The sequence below is a fragment of the Lissotriton helveticus genome, chromosome 11, assembly GCF_964261635.1.
Source record: "Lissotriton helveticus chromosome 11, aLisHel1.1, whole genome shotgun sequence".
Classification (NCBI taxonomy): Eukaryota; Metazoa; Chordata; class Amphibia; order Caudata; family Salamandridae; genus Lissotriton; species Lissotriton helveticus.
The window spans coordinates 42,992,014-43,010,880 of record NC_136072.1 but is presented as its reverse complement, the minus strand read 5'-3'; the positions used below and the strand labels follow the sequence as shown (position 1 = coordinate 43,010,880).

Genomic DNA, 18,867 nt, shown 5'->3' with positions numbered 1-18,867 from the left:
TCCATAATATAGTATATCAACAAAGATGTCCGAGTTGTGAATTATACTAAATGGTGCGTCGACGCGTTTCGGTGGTTTTCCACAATATTCTCCACCTTTGTCAAGACTACATATAATATCTGTCGTCGTGTAGGGGTCAATAAAATCACCCTTAGGGTTTGCTTTTTGGAAATTGTTGGGTATCAATTGTTATCCAAATCCGAATGTGGTATATCAGAGAGATTTGCTAGCTTCATGCATCCATTTAATATCGTAAAGTCTGGCTAAGAGTAAAATCGTCCTGGTGCTAGGACATTAAGCGTTGAATATGGGCATTCCGAAATACTTAGGCCCCATAAAGCGTTCAGTCTTCTTTTCTTGATCTATTAAAACCCAGAGGCGCCTGTGTCATGTCCTCCCGGTGTGAGCTTATGGTTCTCAATTCAAGCGCAGAGGACTGCCTACTTCTCTGGTTTTGTAAGCCCGTTTGGTTAAAATGCCAGGGGTGCTTGCATCATGTTTGTGCGATGAAAAGGGGATATTTCCCTGATAAGAAGCGAGATACTGCCTTCTTCTCTGGTTACCTGAAAAATAACAATTATCTATGCTCTAAACTACTTCAACATGAAAGACCAGGTTAAATAAAGTCTCTACCTTCACTCTCCATGTACTTGCATCTGGTCAAGCCCTTATCCTTTTAGCACAAAAAGAGGTAAGAGGTCTTACTCATCAACCTCCATCCCAAAATATGAATCAATTACGAACCTAGAGGTTGAAGAGATACAGCCTCACAAAAGGCTGCCCTCTCTGAGGTTCTTCCTGTGGTATAAAAGTGTCCTCAGCCACAATTAGTAGCTACTGCACACCCTATGTCACCATCAGCAGGGATGGAGCAATATATTCTTTTTATCACTACGTTCATTAGAGATCCGATGATTAAAGGGCAGTTAAAACTATCTTACTGATGCTAACTTCATTCTTAGTTAATTTATTCTGATTTCATTAGATAGGATATAAAAAAAACAAATATTGGATGGTCTCTAGGTTTTATTACTCTACCACCACACCAAATATTATTGTCAACATGTTTCGGTCATCCTATGTCCGCCACTATGTGTTGATGGCCTCTTTCAGGACTGTGACATTCCTATTTTATGCCGCTGTCAGCGTTGAAGGATTGGAAGCGGTATCCCAGGAGATGTCAGTCCCTTGATGAATATGTGACTACTGGGTGACACTCCCATCCCCGGTTAAGAGTTACAGGGCAAACATTTGGAGAAAACTCCTAACATTAGAAACATAGGTGTTAAAAGTAAAGTCCCTGTATGGTATTTTTGGTAATTGCCTATTATTCCAGTTTTGGAACTTTCATAGATTCCCATGCTCATATCATTCCCCGTCGTCGGAATGGGAGTACCCGGTATACATAAAATAGACATAGAAACCATTACTAAAAACAGAACCTAGGCCTAGGCCCATTCTTGTTTTGCAACCTATCCACCTCTTTTTGTATAAGAGACCAACAAAAAAAATGAACAACCAATCAGCTTAGCCTCACCCCTTAGAACCCTCCGGAGAGAAGCTCAGAACCTTAGATTTTCTACAGCACGTTGTGCGTGGGAGTCTCCATTGAGCTCTGCTCAGTTTTTTCCTAGAACTTTGATTCGACAACTTTTTCACCAGTTTTTTATACAACAACTTCTTCAGGATGTCGGATAAGGAGAAGAAGGCCCTCTTTAAAGCATGTGCTACTTGTGCTAAGAAGAGGTTATATATTAAAGACAAGCACAAGAATTGTATTTACTGTCTGTACCTAGACCATAAGGCGGCAGACTGTAAGGTATGCCGCACCTTCTCTTCCAAGACTCTGCGTGATCATGAAGGGCGTCTTTTGACCTGGTTCCAGAAGCTAAAATCAAGAAAGGAGCCAGTGTCCAGTGACAGCGACAAAAGATCTTTTGCGACCTTTTCCAGAAGGTCTGTAAAAAGGGGTAGAGCTTCTCCTTTACCTTCTCAGAAACGCCTTGGTAAGGTCTTGAAAAAGACCTCTGATAGGTCTAAAGGGCGTAGTCCTGTCGAATCTCCTCACCAAGGTGTAAAGGAGAGGGAAGGACTATCAAAAGAAGTAACTATTGAGAGGAAATTCAGTTCTGTTCCTCCGACGTCTCCTCCTGCGGCTTCAAAGACCTTCAAAAAGCCATCATTGTTGACTTCTGAGGTAAAATTATCAAAAAAGGCTCGCTCATCGATGACACTGTCATCGATTCCGTTGACAAAAACACCATAGGTACAGTCTACTTCATCTTTGACCCCATCGACGGGCTCATTGACGGTGGTTTCCTCGTCACCGGTACTGGCACAGGGCTCTGTGTCGACAAGTTTGACGCCAGTGGTATTTGTATAGTCGACAATAGTATCGACGATGACGACGAGGAGTGTGACGACACCAACAATGTCGACGACGACTGCGCTGACGACAGCTGCGTCGACGATGGTGATCTCTTCGTCGACGATTCTTTCTTCGTTGTCGGTGGAAAAAGTTTCGATTTTGCTCAAGAAAAGCCAAATCACACCGGAGATGACTTCGCCAAGGAGGGTGACTCCTTTTCCTCCTGCACTTCTCCTCGAAAAAGAGCAATCGGATGAAGAGGAAGGACCTTTTCGCTATGCTGATAGCCCTTCTCAGCTACACGTTAAATGCCAGGACACGGATTCTGAAGGGGAGTATGAGGATTTTGAGCAGTATGGTCCTCCCTCACAATATCAGCAAGACTACCAACAGGAAATGGTCTAAACGCCCTCCTCCCTACTGACAGACTTACAAGCTATGCTCCTGGATTACAGGAAAAGGATAGCAACACAGCCTCCTGTTCAGTAGAAGTGCTGGCTACTACTGTTCCTCCTGCTCGTCCCGTGGCCCCACAATTACCACAGCCTCAGCCAATGTTGGAAGCGCAGGATGTTCCACCTGTTGCACCTGCCGTACAGGATGATACCTCTGTTGATGACCAAGGCAACGTACACGATTCCGGGTCCAGATGCGGAGTGGGATGACTATGTTATTTGAGATCCAGCTTCTCCTGCTCCAGCACCTGTTGATTCCCCCCCAGTAGATATAGGGGGTTTCCATAACTTAATGGAGAGAGCCGCCAAATGATTCGACCTGCCCATGACCAAGGTGGAATCAGAGTGGTTCCTTTATGACTTTAAGGAACCCTATAAGAGATGGGTCCGTTCAATTCCAATTGTGGACCCTGTCTGGGATGAAGGCTTAAAGGTGATGCAAAATCCAGCCATGGTCATTCCAGATCTACCTCGTCTGGAGAAAAAATATAAGGCTATGGAGGATGGCCCAGCCTGTTTGACCGGCCAACCTAAACTGGACTCAGTCATCTCGCGAGCCGTCCAGAGGAAATATTGAAATCCTTCAACTCCCCTTACCACTCCTTCAGATAAAGAGGGCAGGTGTCTGTAGGCAAAAGATTCTCATCTATGTCTAGCCTGCTGGTCAGAGCAGCTAATTTTTTAGCTATACTTGGATGATACGATCGCCAAATGTGGTGTGACCTATCTCTCTATATCGATCAGTTGCCGGAAGAAGGAAAGAAAGAAGCTAAAAGGATTCTCCAGGAGGGCGAAATAACATCGGCAGAAATCATTGATTGTGCAATGGATATTGAAACAACTGCTTTTCGCTCCTTGGCTGGAGCTGCTGTCCTACGTCGACAGGGCTGAATGCGGGATACTTGGTTCCACCCGGAACCGGAAGATAAAATCTTGGATCTGCCTTTTGGTGGGGAAGCGCTTTTTGGAAAACATATAGATGATGCGCTCCAAGATATTAAGAAGGATACAGAAACCGCAAAATCCTTAGGGACTCTGCAGTACCGCAAGTTCCCATTTCGAGGCGCGAGGGGAAGAGGTAACTGCATACAGGGGAGGCTATCAACAGCAACGTTACTCCTCGTATGGTTCCCAGTCACAATCCTACAAGCCGAACTACAATCAGTGGCAGAATCAATCTTCTTCTTCTTTCTCTTGCTTGAACAACAGAGGAAGACAAGGTCGCCAGAGCAGAGAAAACTCTAAGCACCAATAGCGGCTTTCTGTCTCTGACTACTGCCCCCTCTCATCTTGTGTCATCAGTGGGAGGCAGAATTTCATATTTCCTCCACAACTGGCAGCAAATACCGTCGGACCATTGGGTATTGAACATCATTCACTATGGTCATACCCTGGAGTTTGTTCAACCACCACCATCCAAGCCCACTTGCGCCACTGTATCGAAATATCTCCGTTTTCTATGGTTAGAAGTCCATCAAATGATCCTCAAAGAATCTATAGAACCGGTCCCTATCTCTCAAAGGGAAAAAGGGGTTTTACTCCTGGTTCTTCCTGATCCGGAAGACATTAGAAAAGTGGTGCCCTATCCTAGATCTGAGGGAGCTCAACACCTATCTCATCAAACAATCAGTTCAGATGGTTTCTTTACAAGACATCGTTCGACTTCTCAACTCAGGGGATTTCATGGTCACTCTGGATCTAGAAGATGCTTATTTTCATGTACCCATACACCCAGCTCACAGGAGGTTTCTTCGCTTCACAGTAGCCAAGAGCCATTTTCAATTCAGGGTTCTTCCCTTTGGACTTCAATCTGCTCCACGGATCTTCTCAAAGGTATTAGCTCCAGTAGCAGCCTTTCTGCGAAATCAAAAACTTCAGGTTTTTCCTTACCTGGACGACTGGTTACTAAAAGCTCCTACCAAACAGGCAGCACAAGAATCAGTCATAGCATGTAAAGTCCACATTTGTAAAGCGCACAATCACCCCTAAGGGTCTCTAGGCGCTGGGGGCCGTCGGGATGATTAAGCGAGCTATTGCCCAGAGTCACATGGTGCTGGGCTAACCTGCCGCCGGAGCCGGGGATCGAACTGTGGTCCCCAGATTCCAGCGTCAGTCGCCCTGGCCGCGGCGCCACACCTCTTCCCTACACGCCTGTTTTCCAATCTCGGCCTAACGCTCAACGAACAGAGGTCTTTTTTCCGTCTTGTCAAGGACAGCCAGATTTCTGGGAGCCATTCTAAACATGTCCATAAACAAGGCTTTCCCGACCTTGGAGAGGCAAGAGAAGCTAATGTTCATGGCTTTCCGATTGTTAAATAGAAGCTCACTTTCAGTTCGCCTCTACAAGTCCCTGCTGGGTTCCATCTCCTCATGCATACCCCTGATTCCTCACTGCAGATTACGAATGCGTCCACTCCAGGAAGAGTTAGACTTGCAGTGGCGCCAAGTCAACTGATCCTTTGACGACCAGATCTCAGTTACCGAGTCCATAAGAGACGCCGCATCATGATGGATGACCAAAGAAAACATTTCTCGGGGTCTCTCTTTCAGGCTAACCCCGGCTCCACACATAATAACTAAGGACGCCTCTCTCGAAGGCTGGGGAGCGGTGTTACAAGACCTTCATGTAAGAGGTCGGTGGCGGCCTCAGCATTGTCTGTTGTATATCAATCTGCTGGAGCGATTCACCTAGCCTTGCAAGCCTTTCTTCCCCGAATACAACAGCCGACAGTCCTTGTACGTACGGACAACACGACAGCCATTTATTATATAAAGAAAGCAAGAGGCACTAGATCTCGACTGTTGTCACAAGAAGCCCAATCAATCTGGGAGTGGGCAATTCAGCAGGAGATATCACTCGGAGCGGAACATCTTCCAGGTGTCCTCAACAAGGCAGCAGACACGCTCAGCAGACTGAAGTCAGTCAGCCACGAGTGGGAACTGGACAACTTAATTCTACAGAAGGTTTTTCACAGATGGGGCACACCTTCCATAGATCTCTTTGCCACTCCGGAGAACAACAAATGCCGGTTCTATGCAAGCAGGATTCACCATCCGGGATTGTTGGGGAATGCGCTTTCGATGGCCTGGTAAGGGCACATTTGTTTACGCTTTTCTCCCCATTCCTCTGATCCCCAGACTTCTCAGGAAGCTCAAAGCAGAAATGTGCAGGATGATTTTGATAGCTCCGGCGTGGCCCAGACAATTGTGATTCACAGAACTTCATCTTCTCTCCCTGGACCTTCCTCTTCCTTTGCAGCTGATTCCTTTGCTGCTGACAATGTCCCAGGGCCAAGTCTGGCATCCGGATCCTCAGTCTCAACAGCTCTCAGCATGGCTCCTGAGCAGCGAGAATTTCTTGGTCTGATTCTCTCAGCAGAATGTAAAGAGGTGCTTTCTCAGGTGAGCGCCCCAAGTACGAATAAGACTTAAAGGGTTGAAGTGGAAACGCTTCTGTATTTGGTGCCAGCACAACGGTCTATATCCTCGGAGCCGCATGAAGTTCTTCCATACATTCTTTCATGAGCAAAGGCGGGACTGGCTCACTCTTCTATTAAGGTGCATCTGGCAGCAATTTCTCGCTTCAGACGCATGTCTTCAGGCCTCTCCCTCTGGTCGGCAAGGATCATTTAACAGTTTCTCAAGGAACTTTTCAGAGTTTTCCCTCCAGCCAAGCCTCCTCCTCCTCTTTGGCATCTGAACTTGGTTCTTGCCCAGCTGATGAAGCCTCCTTTCGAACAGATTCACAAGGCAAAGTTCAAATTCCCCTCCTGGAAGGTAGTGCTTCTTCTAGCTTTGCCATCTGCTAGGCATGTGGGAGAATTGCAGGCTTTCAACATTCAGGAACCCTTTCTCCAGTTCAAAAAAGGAACAGTGATTCTATGTACTAACCCAAAATTCCTACCTAAAGTTCCTTTGGACTTTCATTTGAATGAGCCGGTAATTCTTAAGACTTTTTTCCCTCATCCAGTGACTCCGGCAGAGAAAGCATTTCACTCTCTGGACATTCAGAGATGCTTAAAATTCTATCTTCAACGAACTAAAGACTTAAGAAAGGCTTCTCAAATGTTTGTGTCTTTTAGTGACCCTCATAAGGGTTCTCCCCTTTCCAGGCTGGATTACCAATGCCATAAAGTATTGTCACAAGGCAGCAGGCAAGCCCCAAGAAGGTCGAGTCCGTGCTCATTCCACGAGGGCGATTTCTTCTTCTACAGCACTCTTTGCTGGAGTTCCTATCTGGGAGATCTGCAGTGCAGCGACCTGGAGCAGTACCCATATATTTACAATGCATTACTGCCTGGATGCTGCAACGCAGAGTGACACAGCAGTCGGCCAAGCAGTCCTGAGGAACCTCTTCCAATAGTAGTGAGCTTTCCCTTTCATCCCTCCTTCCATGTTACTGTTTTATTAGCTCTTGCACATTTTGTGAACCTCATGGGTTTATGTGTTCGCAGTTTTCTAGGTATGTTATTGACCATTGAAATGTCTTATGATGTATATAATATGGCTTTGCTCCTAGTGTGATATTGGTCATGGTTCAAAAAAATGTGCTGATAACTGCTAGCTACTCTGATACAAGCATGGAAATCTATGAAAGTTCCAATACTGGAGTGAGAAAACAAGTTACTTACCTGTAACTTTGGTTCTCCAGTATTGGAAATGTTCATAGATTCCCATTCGACCCACCCGCCTCCCCTGGGAAAGCTCAGCCTCTTCCATCTTCACTGGTTTGGTTACACAATGGCTACGAAAATCTGAGGTTCTGAGCTTCTCTCTGGAGGGTTGTAAGGGGTGAGGCTAAGCTGATTGGTTGTTCATTTTTGTGGGTCTCTTTTACAAAAAGAGGTGGATAGATTGCAAAACAAGAATGGGCCTAGGTTCTGTTTTTAGTAATGGTTTTTATGGCTATTTTATATATACCGGGGACTCCCATTCCGACGACGGGGAATGATACAAGCATGGGAATCTATGAAAGTTTCCAATACTGGACAACCAAAGTTACAGGTAAGTAACTTGTTTTCTTCTCCCCATTTGACTGACTGAGCCAAGATGACAGTGATATAAAATAGAGGTCTCACATTCCTAAATAAGGCCATCAACCCATAGTGGTGGACATAAGATTTGCTGCAACATGTTGACAATATTATTTAGAGTGATGGTAGGGTAAGACAATGAGGTTGGAGGAGTCGGGAAAGGGCATCATCTGTACTTTTAGAAACTCCATTTTTATGGGAGCAGTGAGCGGTTCGCACCAAAATAATGTGAGATAGACAATTTTTCTTTGTTGGAGGAGTAGTGCAAGAGAAGAGAAAGAAAAATAACTTCTTATCATACCTAGAGATGATAACAGAAACCTAGGAGGACATGATCTTGTGATATTGTCATGGTTTGGACATGTTGCCTTAGAACCATTGCAACTGCTATACTTTGACTTGATGTCACATTTGGAATGTCCTGTTCCATCTTAATCCTAAACCACTGACAAATGTAATCCGGAGTGTTTACAAGAGAGGATGTTGCTCCTTCAACTGTGAGTGATCACCACTGCAAAATCTTGACCATGATCAGCAGTTTCCAAGGTGCAAACCCATGAAGTTTATAAAATGTGTGGGGTGCAGCTACAAGTTTCCAAAGGTTTGTCCGAAGTCGCTGTCACTCTAAATTTGGGGAGTAATCTCCTAGCTGTGACGATGACCCATAGTAGAATTTGATGAGATCACAGACACTGCCTTCTCCAAGGTTTATTTGGTAAACCTGCCCCCAAGCCTTAGGCCTATTTTAAAACACCCAAGAACATCACAAAAAAGCTGTTTAGAATAAAAGGATATGTTAATAATCCATTGTGAACCAGGAAAATCGCTAAATTAGGTCATGGCGGACCATAAGTGAGGTTTTAGCTGATTAAGGATAGTGCTTAACAAGATCAGGAAAGCCTACCATTTAGTTACTGCTGGCCAACAAATGGCATAATGATGTTCGACAGGAGACAATTAGGTCTGTGCTCCCTTGGGTGAGTTTCATGAAGGCATGAGGGCCATCATGTGGTCTGTGCTGAGGTAAGGGAGTCTCTCATAAGGTCAAACACAGCCATTGTGAAGTTTGTACTATCCACGGGTGGCGTTGATGGGATGGTGAGAAAGCATCATGAGTTCATGAAGGTCAACCATCAGGTCTGAATGGATCAGAAGGGCAACTAAACAAAGTCATACTAGGTACCAGGATGTCGGTGCTGTAAAAGGAGGCTGCTAAGTGAAGCCAAACTAAGTGCAAATTCAGTGAAGTAGGAATCCAAATACGGTCTAGATAGATTGAAGGGAGCCTGATTGATATGAAAGTAGGTGAAATACTAGAGGTTGCCAGGAAGAACAGTTATAATCCCTGTCACTAAGCGGATTATTGGCACAGTGGTCACATGGCTGTAGGCGAAGTAAACAGTTTAGTGCTTCAAAGGTAAAGATGGCTTTTCTTAACAGCCAAACATGAAGGCACACATTTTGCTCTGGTTTAACTCTGGCTTCACACCTACCCACAATGCTTATGTGCAGATGCTTATTTATTTATAAAATCAATAGTGTATTGATGTTTGGAATACATGTTACATAGCCGCTTTAATATTGTGCTGCTGTGGCATTGGCAATACTAAAAAAAATGAAATATGTGACTAATAACAGTGTAAGAGCAAAGACATGTGTTAGGATTAGTGAGGACTCAATAATATGGCAAATTGTAGGGACATAAACTGGCTAGATGGGGCTGGAGATCCTCCATACAACAGAAATTTGCTTTCAATTTAATCAGGAAGGTACCTTTTTCTTGTCCATATTTCTGTATGTAAGGTGTCTGGGGTCGTCCAGACGTCTCCTCAGACTTGGATACCAGCATGTCTCTCACAGCTTCGAATCCATTTGTTATAACCAAAGGAGTATGCCCCGCCCACAAGGTCATTGTATTTCCGTAGGTCTTTGCGAGCTGTGAATAAAAAATATACACGGGTGGAGTTGTGAAGTACAGGAGCCTTGAATGACCACAAAAGACAAAACATCATAACAAAATATCATTTCCTTTACATTGCCTTAAACAGTGCACTGTGGGAGAGATGTATGACCTAACCACGACTGCATTTACCGCAAATGCTTTTTCGACACTGGAACCACGACAAATCTTTACAACTCTTTTTACCACAAGTATACCTTTACCAGAAACAAAAGCATGCATGGTGAGGGCATATGTGTGGTAGAAAATTAACAGGTAAGTGTAAAACCCATTTCTGTTTTTATATTTACATACATATATATATATATATATTCCCTGAAAAAAGCAATGGTTACAGTGACATTATAGTTAGGCTGCAATTTCACTCTTCCAAAAACCAGAGAAATTCAGCAGTTATAGTTACCCGAGCTAACTATTACTTATGCCCACACATTGCATAGCTCATGACCTCACATATTACATCCCTCATGAAATGGTCAGTGACATCACTGATGTGATCTCAAATGACATCATACATTAAGTGTAAGTGTTTTCTAATCGTTTATGTGTGTTAAATATTTGTAGTAAACTAGTGCATTACTTAAATTAGTATAGTTTGTGTCCTAGTGATGAGGGGTACTATTTCTAACATGTTATGTGAGTGGCTGTGTGACTCTATCAGTATGTGAGTGGGTGTCTGAGTGGCTGTATGTGTGTGTGAATAGGTGTGTGAGTGGTTGTATGGGTGAGTGAGTGAATGTGTGAATAGCTGTATGGGTAGTGAGTGGCTGTGTAAGCAGCTGTATAAGTGAGCGAGTGGATGTGTGAGTGCCTTTATAGGTGAGTGAGTGGGTCTGTGAGTGGCTGTATGGGTTGGTAAGTGGGTATGAATGGCTGTATTGGTATGTCATGGTGTGTGTGGGTGGTTGTATGGGTGAATGAGTGGGTGTGTCAGGAGCGTATGGGTGAGTGAGTTGGTATGTTAGAGGCATGCAAAGGTTATTGATGTCTGTGTGGCTGTATGAGTGAGTGACGGTGCATAAGTGTTGCATGGGAGGGTGTGAGTGACTGTATGAGTGAGTGAGTGAATGTGAGAGTGCCTGCATGGGTTAGTGTTAGCTTGTGTCAATAACTGTATGTGTGAATACATGTGTTAGTATCTGTATCAGTAGGTGAATGAGTGTGTGAGTGAAGGTATGGGTGAGTGAGTGGCTGAACGAGTGACTGTATGGGTGAGTGAGTAGGTGTTTGGATAGCTGTATGGGTGACTGACTCAGTGTGTGAGTGGCTGTATGGGCATATGAGTGGGAGTGTAAGTGTCTGTATGTCTAAATAACTGAATGTGTTAGTGGCTATATTGGTGAGTGAATGGGGCATGAGTGGCTATACGGGTGAGTTAGTGGTTTTGTAAATGGCTGTTTAAGGGAGTGGATCTATGACTGGCTCTATGGATCAGTGAGTGGGTTTTTAAATACTTGTATCGGTCTGTTAATAGGTATATGAGTAGTTGTGTGGCTGTGTGTATGTATGAGAGGTTGTATGGGTGTGTGAGTGGTTCTGTGGATAATGTCCTCAGTGATGTCATTTAAGATGTCCTCAGTGATGTCACTGACCATGTCATGAGTGATGTAATATGTGAGGTCATGAGCATTGTGGGGGCGTAAATTATAGTTAGCTCAGGCAACTAGAACTGCCCAATTTCTCTGGTTTTGTATCAGTGAAATGTCAGACCAAGGGTTGGGGGTCAGAGTATTACTACCCTGCCCCCTTTTAGATTTTTTTCACGTTTGGTTGTGGGACTGTTGGCTGTCAACCCTTCCTGGTTGAAGTGTTGGCAGCCAATCTGCATTTCTCTGCACTAACTCCTTAATACTTGTGAAGTTGTCGCTGCCACTGATATTAGTAACTTTATTCTCTCAAATTTCATAACAGCTACTAAACGGATTTACACCAAATAACAGTAAGCAGAATCTGCGTAACCAAAGCTACCTTTCTGTCAAAGTTTCTGTAATTCCATCGAGCGATTTGGGATGCAGGCATGTCTAAAGACTAGTGGAATTAAAATGGGAAAAAGCACTTTTTTGGCACTCCTTTTTCTTAGCCTTGCTTGACGGATCACCCTGAAACTTTCCATGAACAAAAAGACCTAACTTAACAATTTGGGGTTCCTCACGATACTCACTGACATGGTAGGTTTACGGTCCAACTGCTGTATTGAGATGACGACGTTCGGAGCAAACCTGGTGGAGGATTCCAACATAGTTCTGGCGGGCTCAAGGAGGCCCTCGGTTCGTCGGAGAGACAGCATAATTCCTTAATGATGGCGGTTCCGCTGTTGGGATTATGATGTTGAATTCTGACAGGCATTCCATGTCGGCCTTTCCGACATTAAAGGCTGTCGGAAAGCAACATTGGGGTCCCATAGCAGAGCCCCCATTCCCCCAGCCCTCCACAATGGTGCCCTCCTAAACATCTCTGCACCTTGTGGCAGGCTCCGCATGGTGCCTGTCACTCGGTGCAGGGATGTTCACAAATATAAATTTTTCAATGGAAGCTTGTGCTGCAGCCCTTTTCTGCCTGGTGAACATGCTACCATTGGAATAAGGATGTTTGGGACCAGCCTGTGGGTGGTTCTATCATAACTATGCATAATTATGCAGTTGGAACCGCCAACCTAAATGATTTGATGTTTCAAACAGCACCAAACTTAAAGTCAAAAGTGGTTTTCCTATGGAAACATGGTCTTAAATAAAACTATCTACTGATGACAGCCAGTAGATAAGTCTCTCTCTCTCTCTCTCTCTCTCTCTCTCTCTCTCTCTCTCTCTCTCTCTATATATATATATATATATATATATATATATATGTATATATATATATATATATATATATATATATATATATATATATATATATATATATATATATATCCTCTCTCTCTCTTAACTTAACAACAACAGCTGTAATCTTAAATTTACTGGCGAAATAAGCAAAGAAACTGTTAACTATCTGGACTTGAAAGTTGAGGTTAGTGATGGGAAAATAAAAACTTCACTATACCGAAAACCCACTGCGAGCAATAGTATACTGCACGCGTCCAGCAGCCATCCCCGTAGATTAATTAGCATTCCCTAAGGGGAATTTTTACGGCTGAGACGAAATAGTACACTTGATAGTGACTCTGAGAAAGCAGCCAATGAAAGTGTAGAGAGATTCTTAGAAAGAGGATACAAGCTGAATCTCTTACAGGATGCACTTAATCGTGTAAGAAAACTATCCAGACGAACACTCTTTAATAAAAGAAGTGGTCCAAGTGCAGACGGTGGAAAATTCTGCTTGATCACGCCATATTCTGTGGACTCACACAGATTGAGGTCCATTATGCACAAACATTGGCAAATCTTAAAAACAGACACTATTGTTGGGTCAGACATCCCAGCAGTCACACTGATAACTTTTAGGAAAGCAAGATCACTACGTGACCATTTGGTACATAGTCACCTTGATCCAATAGTGAAACAATCTGGGACGCTAAAGGATGCGAAAGGATTCTTCCCATGTCATATGAAGTAAAAGGTTGTAAGAGAGGAAGGAAAATCAACAAGTTTATGTCATGTCATACCAGCCATGCAGTGTACTGCCTTAGCTGTCCTTGTAATTTAAAATACATAGGTAGCACTAATAATCCTGTGAAACTGAGAATCCTCGAGCATATGCGAGCGATCGTGAACAAAGATTTTTCCTACCCGGTCGCTTGTCATTTTGCTATCAAACACAATAGTGACAGGGGTCTCCTTAGATACTTCTGTCTAGATTGTGTTCCAGATAATATAAGGGGAGGAAACAAATTACAGAAATTGAGAAGACTGGAATCACGCTATATAGTAGATCTAGAGACCAAGACACCAGGAGGGCTGAACACTAGGGAAGAAGTGGCAGCACACCTTGGTTGATTTCTGATCTGTTATGTTTATGCGGAGATATAAGAACCTTTGACTGTGAAAGCATTGTTGAAATCGATTTATTTACCAAATATGATTCAGTGCATATTTTGCTCTATATATGTCTTATTCTGTGCTTTATCTAGAAAATTTACCTTCATGGTGTAGCCCTAATGATGACAATCGTGTGTAATTTTGGGGATATAAGGAGGCTTGAAGTGAGAACTTGTTTAATACAGTGGTGCGGATTCTGTATACATATCTCTCTAGAATCTGTTCTTTACAGATAAGGACTTGGCAGCCATTGGGCTGCAATTGCCGATCCACGACTTTAATTGAATTGATATGCACCATGTGGTGCGATTTATCAAAATATGGCAGTATAGAGTATGCCACTCTTTTGGGTTACACCACCTATAATGTATAGAGGTGGACGTTGTCCTTGTCTGTACTGGTAACAAAGACAGATATGTCCAGAGCACGCACCATAAAAACTTAGGATCCAAAAATAAAAAAATCTGACATTCAAGAAATCTGTGATTCATATTTAAGAACGTGATACAATACTGGCAAGGGGGAAGCAACCCTGATTTGGGGGTTGCCTATGCCGATACACGGCGAGATTAAAACAAAACTGTTTATAAATGTGGAACAGGTTAAAAATGCTTACATTTGCGCAACAAAACATACTTAAAGATGGCCTTTATTGACAAATGTACAGCATAGTCCCTTGTCTGTTGTTGTTGTTGTCATCATGACGTACAGGTTCTTTAAAAATGGCGCCTCGCACTGCGTTCCCATATGACACTGAGGAAGGGACGCATCCCGAAACGCGTCTGTCTAACAAATAAAGTTTGTTGAAAAGCTGTAAGAACCCGTGAGTGCTGCCGTTTTTCTTCCACCGAGTTGGGATTGTGAGGAGAACGATGGAGCAGTGATTTTAAAACGCGGTACACCACCGCGTGGCAGCACCCGCCTTCAGAGGGACTCGCGTTTTTGGTGTCCTTTGGAGCAAATATATATATATATATATTCACTTAAAAAACCATAGGTTTCAGGCCTTATATAGTTTGGAATTAGCATTTAAAAAACCATTGAAATTGCTCCTATATAGTTAGTTGTACTAACTATATTTCTCTTCCAGGGGATACTCATTAATAGTCATAAGCACTGAATTATCTCCGCCCATGAGCGGGAACCCGGAACACATAACAATATAGATATATATGTGTAAATATATCAAAAAGTACATTGTACTAAAATAATTATACACATATACATGTATAACAACCATAATATGCAGCCTAACATATACACATAGGCTAATAAAGCCAACCTTACACACGTTCTGAAGCATGAAAATATGCTAAATATAAATGCAATAAACAGGCATGAGCCCAAAATGCATTTCATAACCATGAAAAACTTTTATTTTCATCAAAGAACCTGGTGTAAACAGTTATTAGCCTAAAAGGCTGCATATGAAAAATTGTCTGTGTACAGAAAATCAGACTGGCACCCTGCCTTTAAGGCCCCAGAGAATCTGCACACTTTGCCTTTAAGGCCTCTAGGAGAACTCTGTTCCCATCATGCACCACAGGTGACAGTTAGGTCAGTTCTTTTTTCCGGCTTGTTCTGTGAGGAACCTGGAACTTGAGCTCTGCTCATTTGTAGTATTTTCTGTCAGAAGTTGGTTTTTTCTTACCTTTTTTTGACAAAAGAATATTTTGGTGGTGTTTTCTATCTTGTTCTGACTAACTGTTGGTATTTTTTAGTCAGAATGCCACCGTTATTTTACAAATGTCCTTCCTGTGGGAAGAAGATGTCCAAAACGGATCCACACTCTGTTTGTGTGGTGTGTCTTCCAGCTTCTCATAAGGTGGAGGATTGTTATCACTGCCTCAACCTTTTTAGTAGAACTTTAAGAGAAAGGGAGAAAATGAGGTTGCTGGGCCTCCTGGAGAGAGAAAACCGTGGTGAGAAGAGTTCCAAGGGCGTATTCTCTTCTTCCAAGCCATCTTCTCATCCAAAACGTCGAAGATCAGCGTCTCCAGAAGGTAGATCTAAGAAAACTCGACTCCAGGGAGCGTCGCCGTCAAAAAAGACATTGTCGACGTCGAAGAGGTCGCCGTCGAAATCTTTTTCGACGTCGAGACATCTGGTGTCGATTGCTGTAAAGACGACGTCGGGGGTGCCATGTTCGACGTCGAAGGCTCGTGAGAAGTCGACGTCGAGAGAAGAGAGGCGCCCGACGACGAAGGTGTCGACGTCGAAGGATGGTGTGTCGACGCCGAAGGATGGTGTGTCGACGTCGAAGGATGGTATGTCGACGTCGAGGAAAGTGTCGACGTCGAAGGAGAGACCGAGGTCGAGAGAGAGACTTACGATGTCTTTGAAGAAGAGGTCGACGTCGAGAGAAAGGACGACGTCGAAGGAGTCGACGTCGAGACCTAAAAAGAGAAGATCAAGGTCTCCATCGCGACATAGGTCGATGTCGAAGTCTGCTTCGGGCTCGAAGCATGGAGTGTCTAGGTCTCCCCCACCCGAACATGGGTCGGCATCGAGACTATCCAGACCGGCCTCTCGGACCTCAATTGGGTCTTTGTCGAGGTCAGACATCAGTCCAGAACATTTGTCTTCTCCGCGTGGCCAGCAAGACGACAGGTCTGCGGTGGGACAAGAGATAGTGCACCAGGACTCGTCTGTGGTGGCTCATTCGGGCTCAACCTCAGGACAGGTGTCGGATGATAGACAATCGGTGCCCAGACAACGGACTCCATCTGGCTCATTGTTTTCTGAGCACAGTGTAGTTTCCAGAGCCTCCAAGTCTTCAACTGGACTGAATATTGTGCAGGTGTCACCTGAGGCTTCACCTGAGCGTGTAGGGCGGCCTATTAACTTGTCACCGAGGTGGCTGGAAAGCCTTAGACATTGGAAAATGCGTCCAGATGCAGGACTGATGAGGATGAGGGCTCCGGTCCCTCAGACGGAGCTGCATAGAAGATCACGCTCTAGGTCCTTAGTGAGAGAGAAATCACGTTCACAGGAACGAATGAGGCAGCGATCGGCAACTCCTCCGAGGCGGAGTAGGTCTCCTTCCTCATCTTCTACGTCTTCGAAGTCTTCTTTAAGATCTTCCTATAGAGACTATTCTCCCACAATATCATCTACTCCCCCTTCTAGAGTGTCTCCAGTGGATGATTTGGGCACATTTAATGATGTGTTGTGTCGTGGGGCGAATAAGTTCAAGATCAAGATGGCAGTTCCTCAAATAGCAACGTCAGTCATCTTTGAAACCCTACATCACAAGACGACTGGTAGACCTCTTCTACCGTTAGTGCCCGGATTAATAGAACCAGCAATGAGAACTTTCTTAACTCCGGCCACGGTGGGGTCTGGTCCTTCTAGGATTGCTAAGAAGTACAGGGCTCCAGCAGAGGGTCCTTTATTTTTGCGTTCTGACCCTCCTCCGGATTCACTTATTGTGGCGGCAGTCAGAAAAGCACATTCTGCGGCATCTACCTCTTCTGCTCCACCTGAAAAGGATAGTAAGAGTATGGATTCCTTGGGGAGAAGAATGTGCAACACCTCAGGTTCGGTCATGAGAGTGGCCAGTGCGTCAGCCTTATTGGGTCGCTATGATCGTCTGCTTTGGGACTCAGTGACTCGTTTTGCAGATAAACTCCCTAAGGAGGATCAGAAAGACTTCCCGGAAATAGTAGAAGAAGGAGGATTGGTGGCGAACCAGAGTATTAGTGCGGCTGCTGATGCGGCGGATCTGTCAGCTCATGGTTATGCACATGGTGTTTGTGCTAGACGTACGGCTTGGCTTCGCCTTACGGGACTTAAGCCAGAGGCGCAGAGAAAGATGGTGAATTTACCTTTCAATGGTTCTACTCTATTTGGCTCTCACGCTGACGACGAAATGTCTAAAATGAAAGTGGAGTTGGACACCCTGAAAGCTGTCGGTCTTGAAAAGAAAAAAGAATTTCGACGTCGGGGTAATTTTCGTCCCTTTGACAAAAGATCTTTTCAGCAGAGGGGCCAACAGTCGAATTGGTCCTCGCAAAATCAAGGCCAGAATCAGCAGAGGTCGCAATTTCAACAGCGACGACCTGGGCGAGGCAGAGGCAATGGAAACAGGCAGCAATCCTCTGCTACCAAGCAGCCTCAAAAGCAATGAACGGATGCTTCCTCCACAACCGTGTGCCACTCCGGTTGGAGGAAGTATTGTGTGGTATCTGGACGAGTGGAAGCAAATCACAAAGGACAGATGGGTGCTGAGTATTATTCAGAGCGGGTACCTTTTGAGATTCAAGAAGCCCCCTCCTGTCATTCGCCCCTTAAGGATGGTTCAGTGGAATATAAGGCGCTTGCAGCAGGAAGCGAACGTTCTTCTGAAGAAGAACGCCATAGAACCAGTACCATCTCAACAGAGAGGTCAAGGCCTGTACTCTCGATTTTTTCTCGTACAGAAAAAAGGTCCAGCTACAGAGTTCAGACCCATTCTGGATCTGAGAGTATTGAACAAATTCATTCGGAACGAGAAATTTCGAATGCTGGCTCTTCATCAGATTTTCCCTCAATTACACCAAGGGGATTGGATGTGCTCCATCGATCTGAAAGATGCGTACTTTCATATTCCGGTATCCAGAAAGCATCGCAAGTTCCTCAGGTTCCAAGTAGGGGTTCATCATTACCAGTACTCAGTACTCCCTTTTGGCCTGAGATCAGCTCCCAGAACATTTTCAAAATGTATGGCGGTAGTGGCAGCTTGTCTTCGAAAGAGACGGATTTTCATATATCCGTACTTAGACGACTGGCTTCTGAAGAGTTCATCCCCATCGCTACTAGAAGAACATCTATCGATATGCCTCCAACTCATGTGCAAGTTGGGTCTGCAAGTCAACTACAAGAAGTCCATAATGAATCCCACCCAGAAAATCCACTACCTGGGTGCGCAGCTGGACACAGAAAACGAAAACGTGTGTCCTTCGGAGGAGAGATGGTCATCTATCAAGGCGAAGTGCGTGCTTCTCCTCCAGTATGCTCGTCCGACAGTTCGGCAAGTATCCTCTCTCCTGGGGTCCATGGCATCATGCATATTCATCGTGCCAAACGCACGTTTGCA

The 18,867-nt window shown here is 44.3% G+C and overlaps 1 protein-coding gene across 1 annotated transcript in view; it reads right to left on the bottom strand.

Moving 5' to 3' along the window:
• The window catches only part of LOC144791138 (cytochrome P450 2J2-like), a 409,659-nt gene that overhangs the window by 241,473 nt on the left and 149,319 nt on the right, over nt 1-18,867 (bottom strand). The window contains exon 2 of the mRNA XM_078665797.1: nt 9,630-9,792. Coding sequence (XP_078521923.1) covers nt 9,630-9,792 — 163 coding nt within the window. The remainder of the gene's footprint in view (nt 1-9,629; nt 9,793-18,867) is intronic.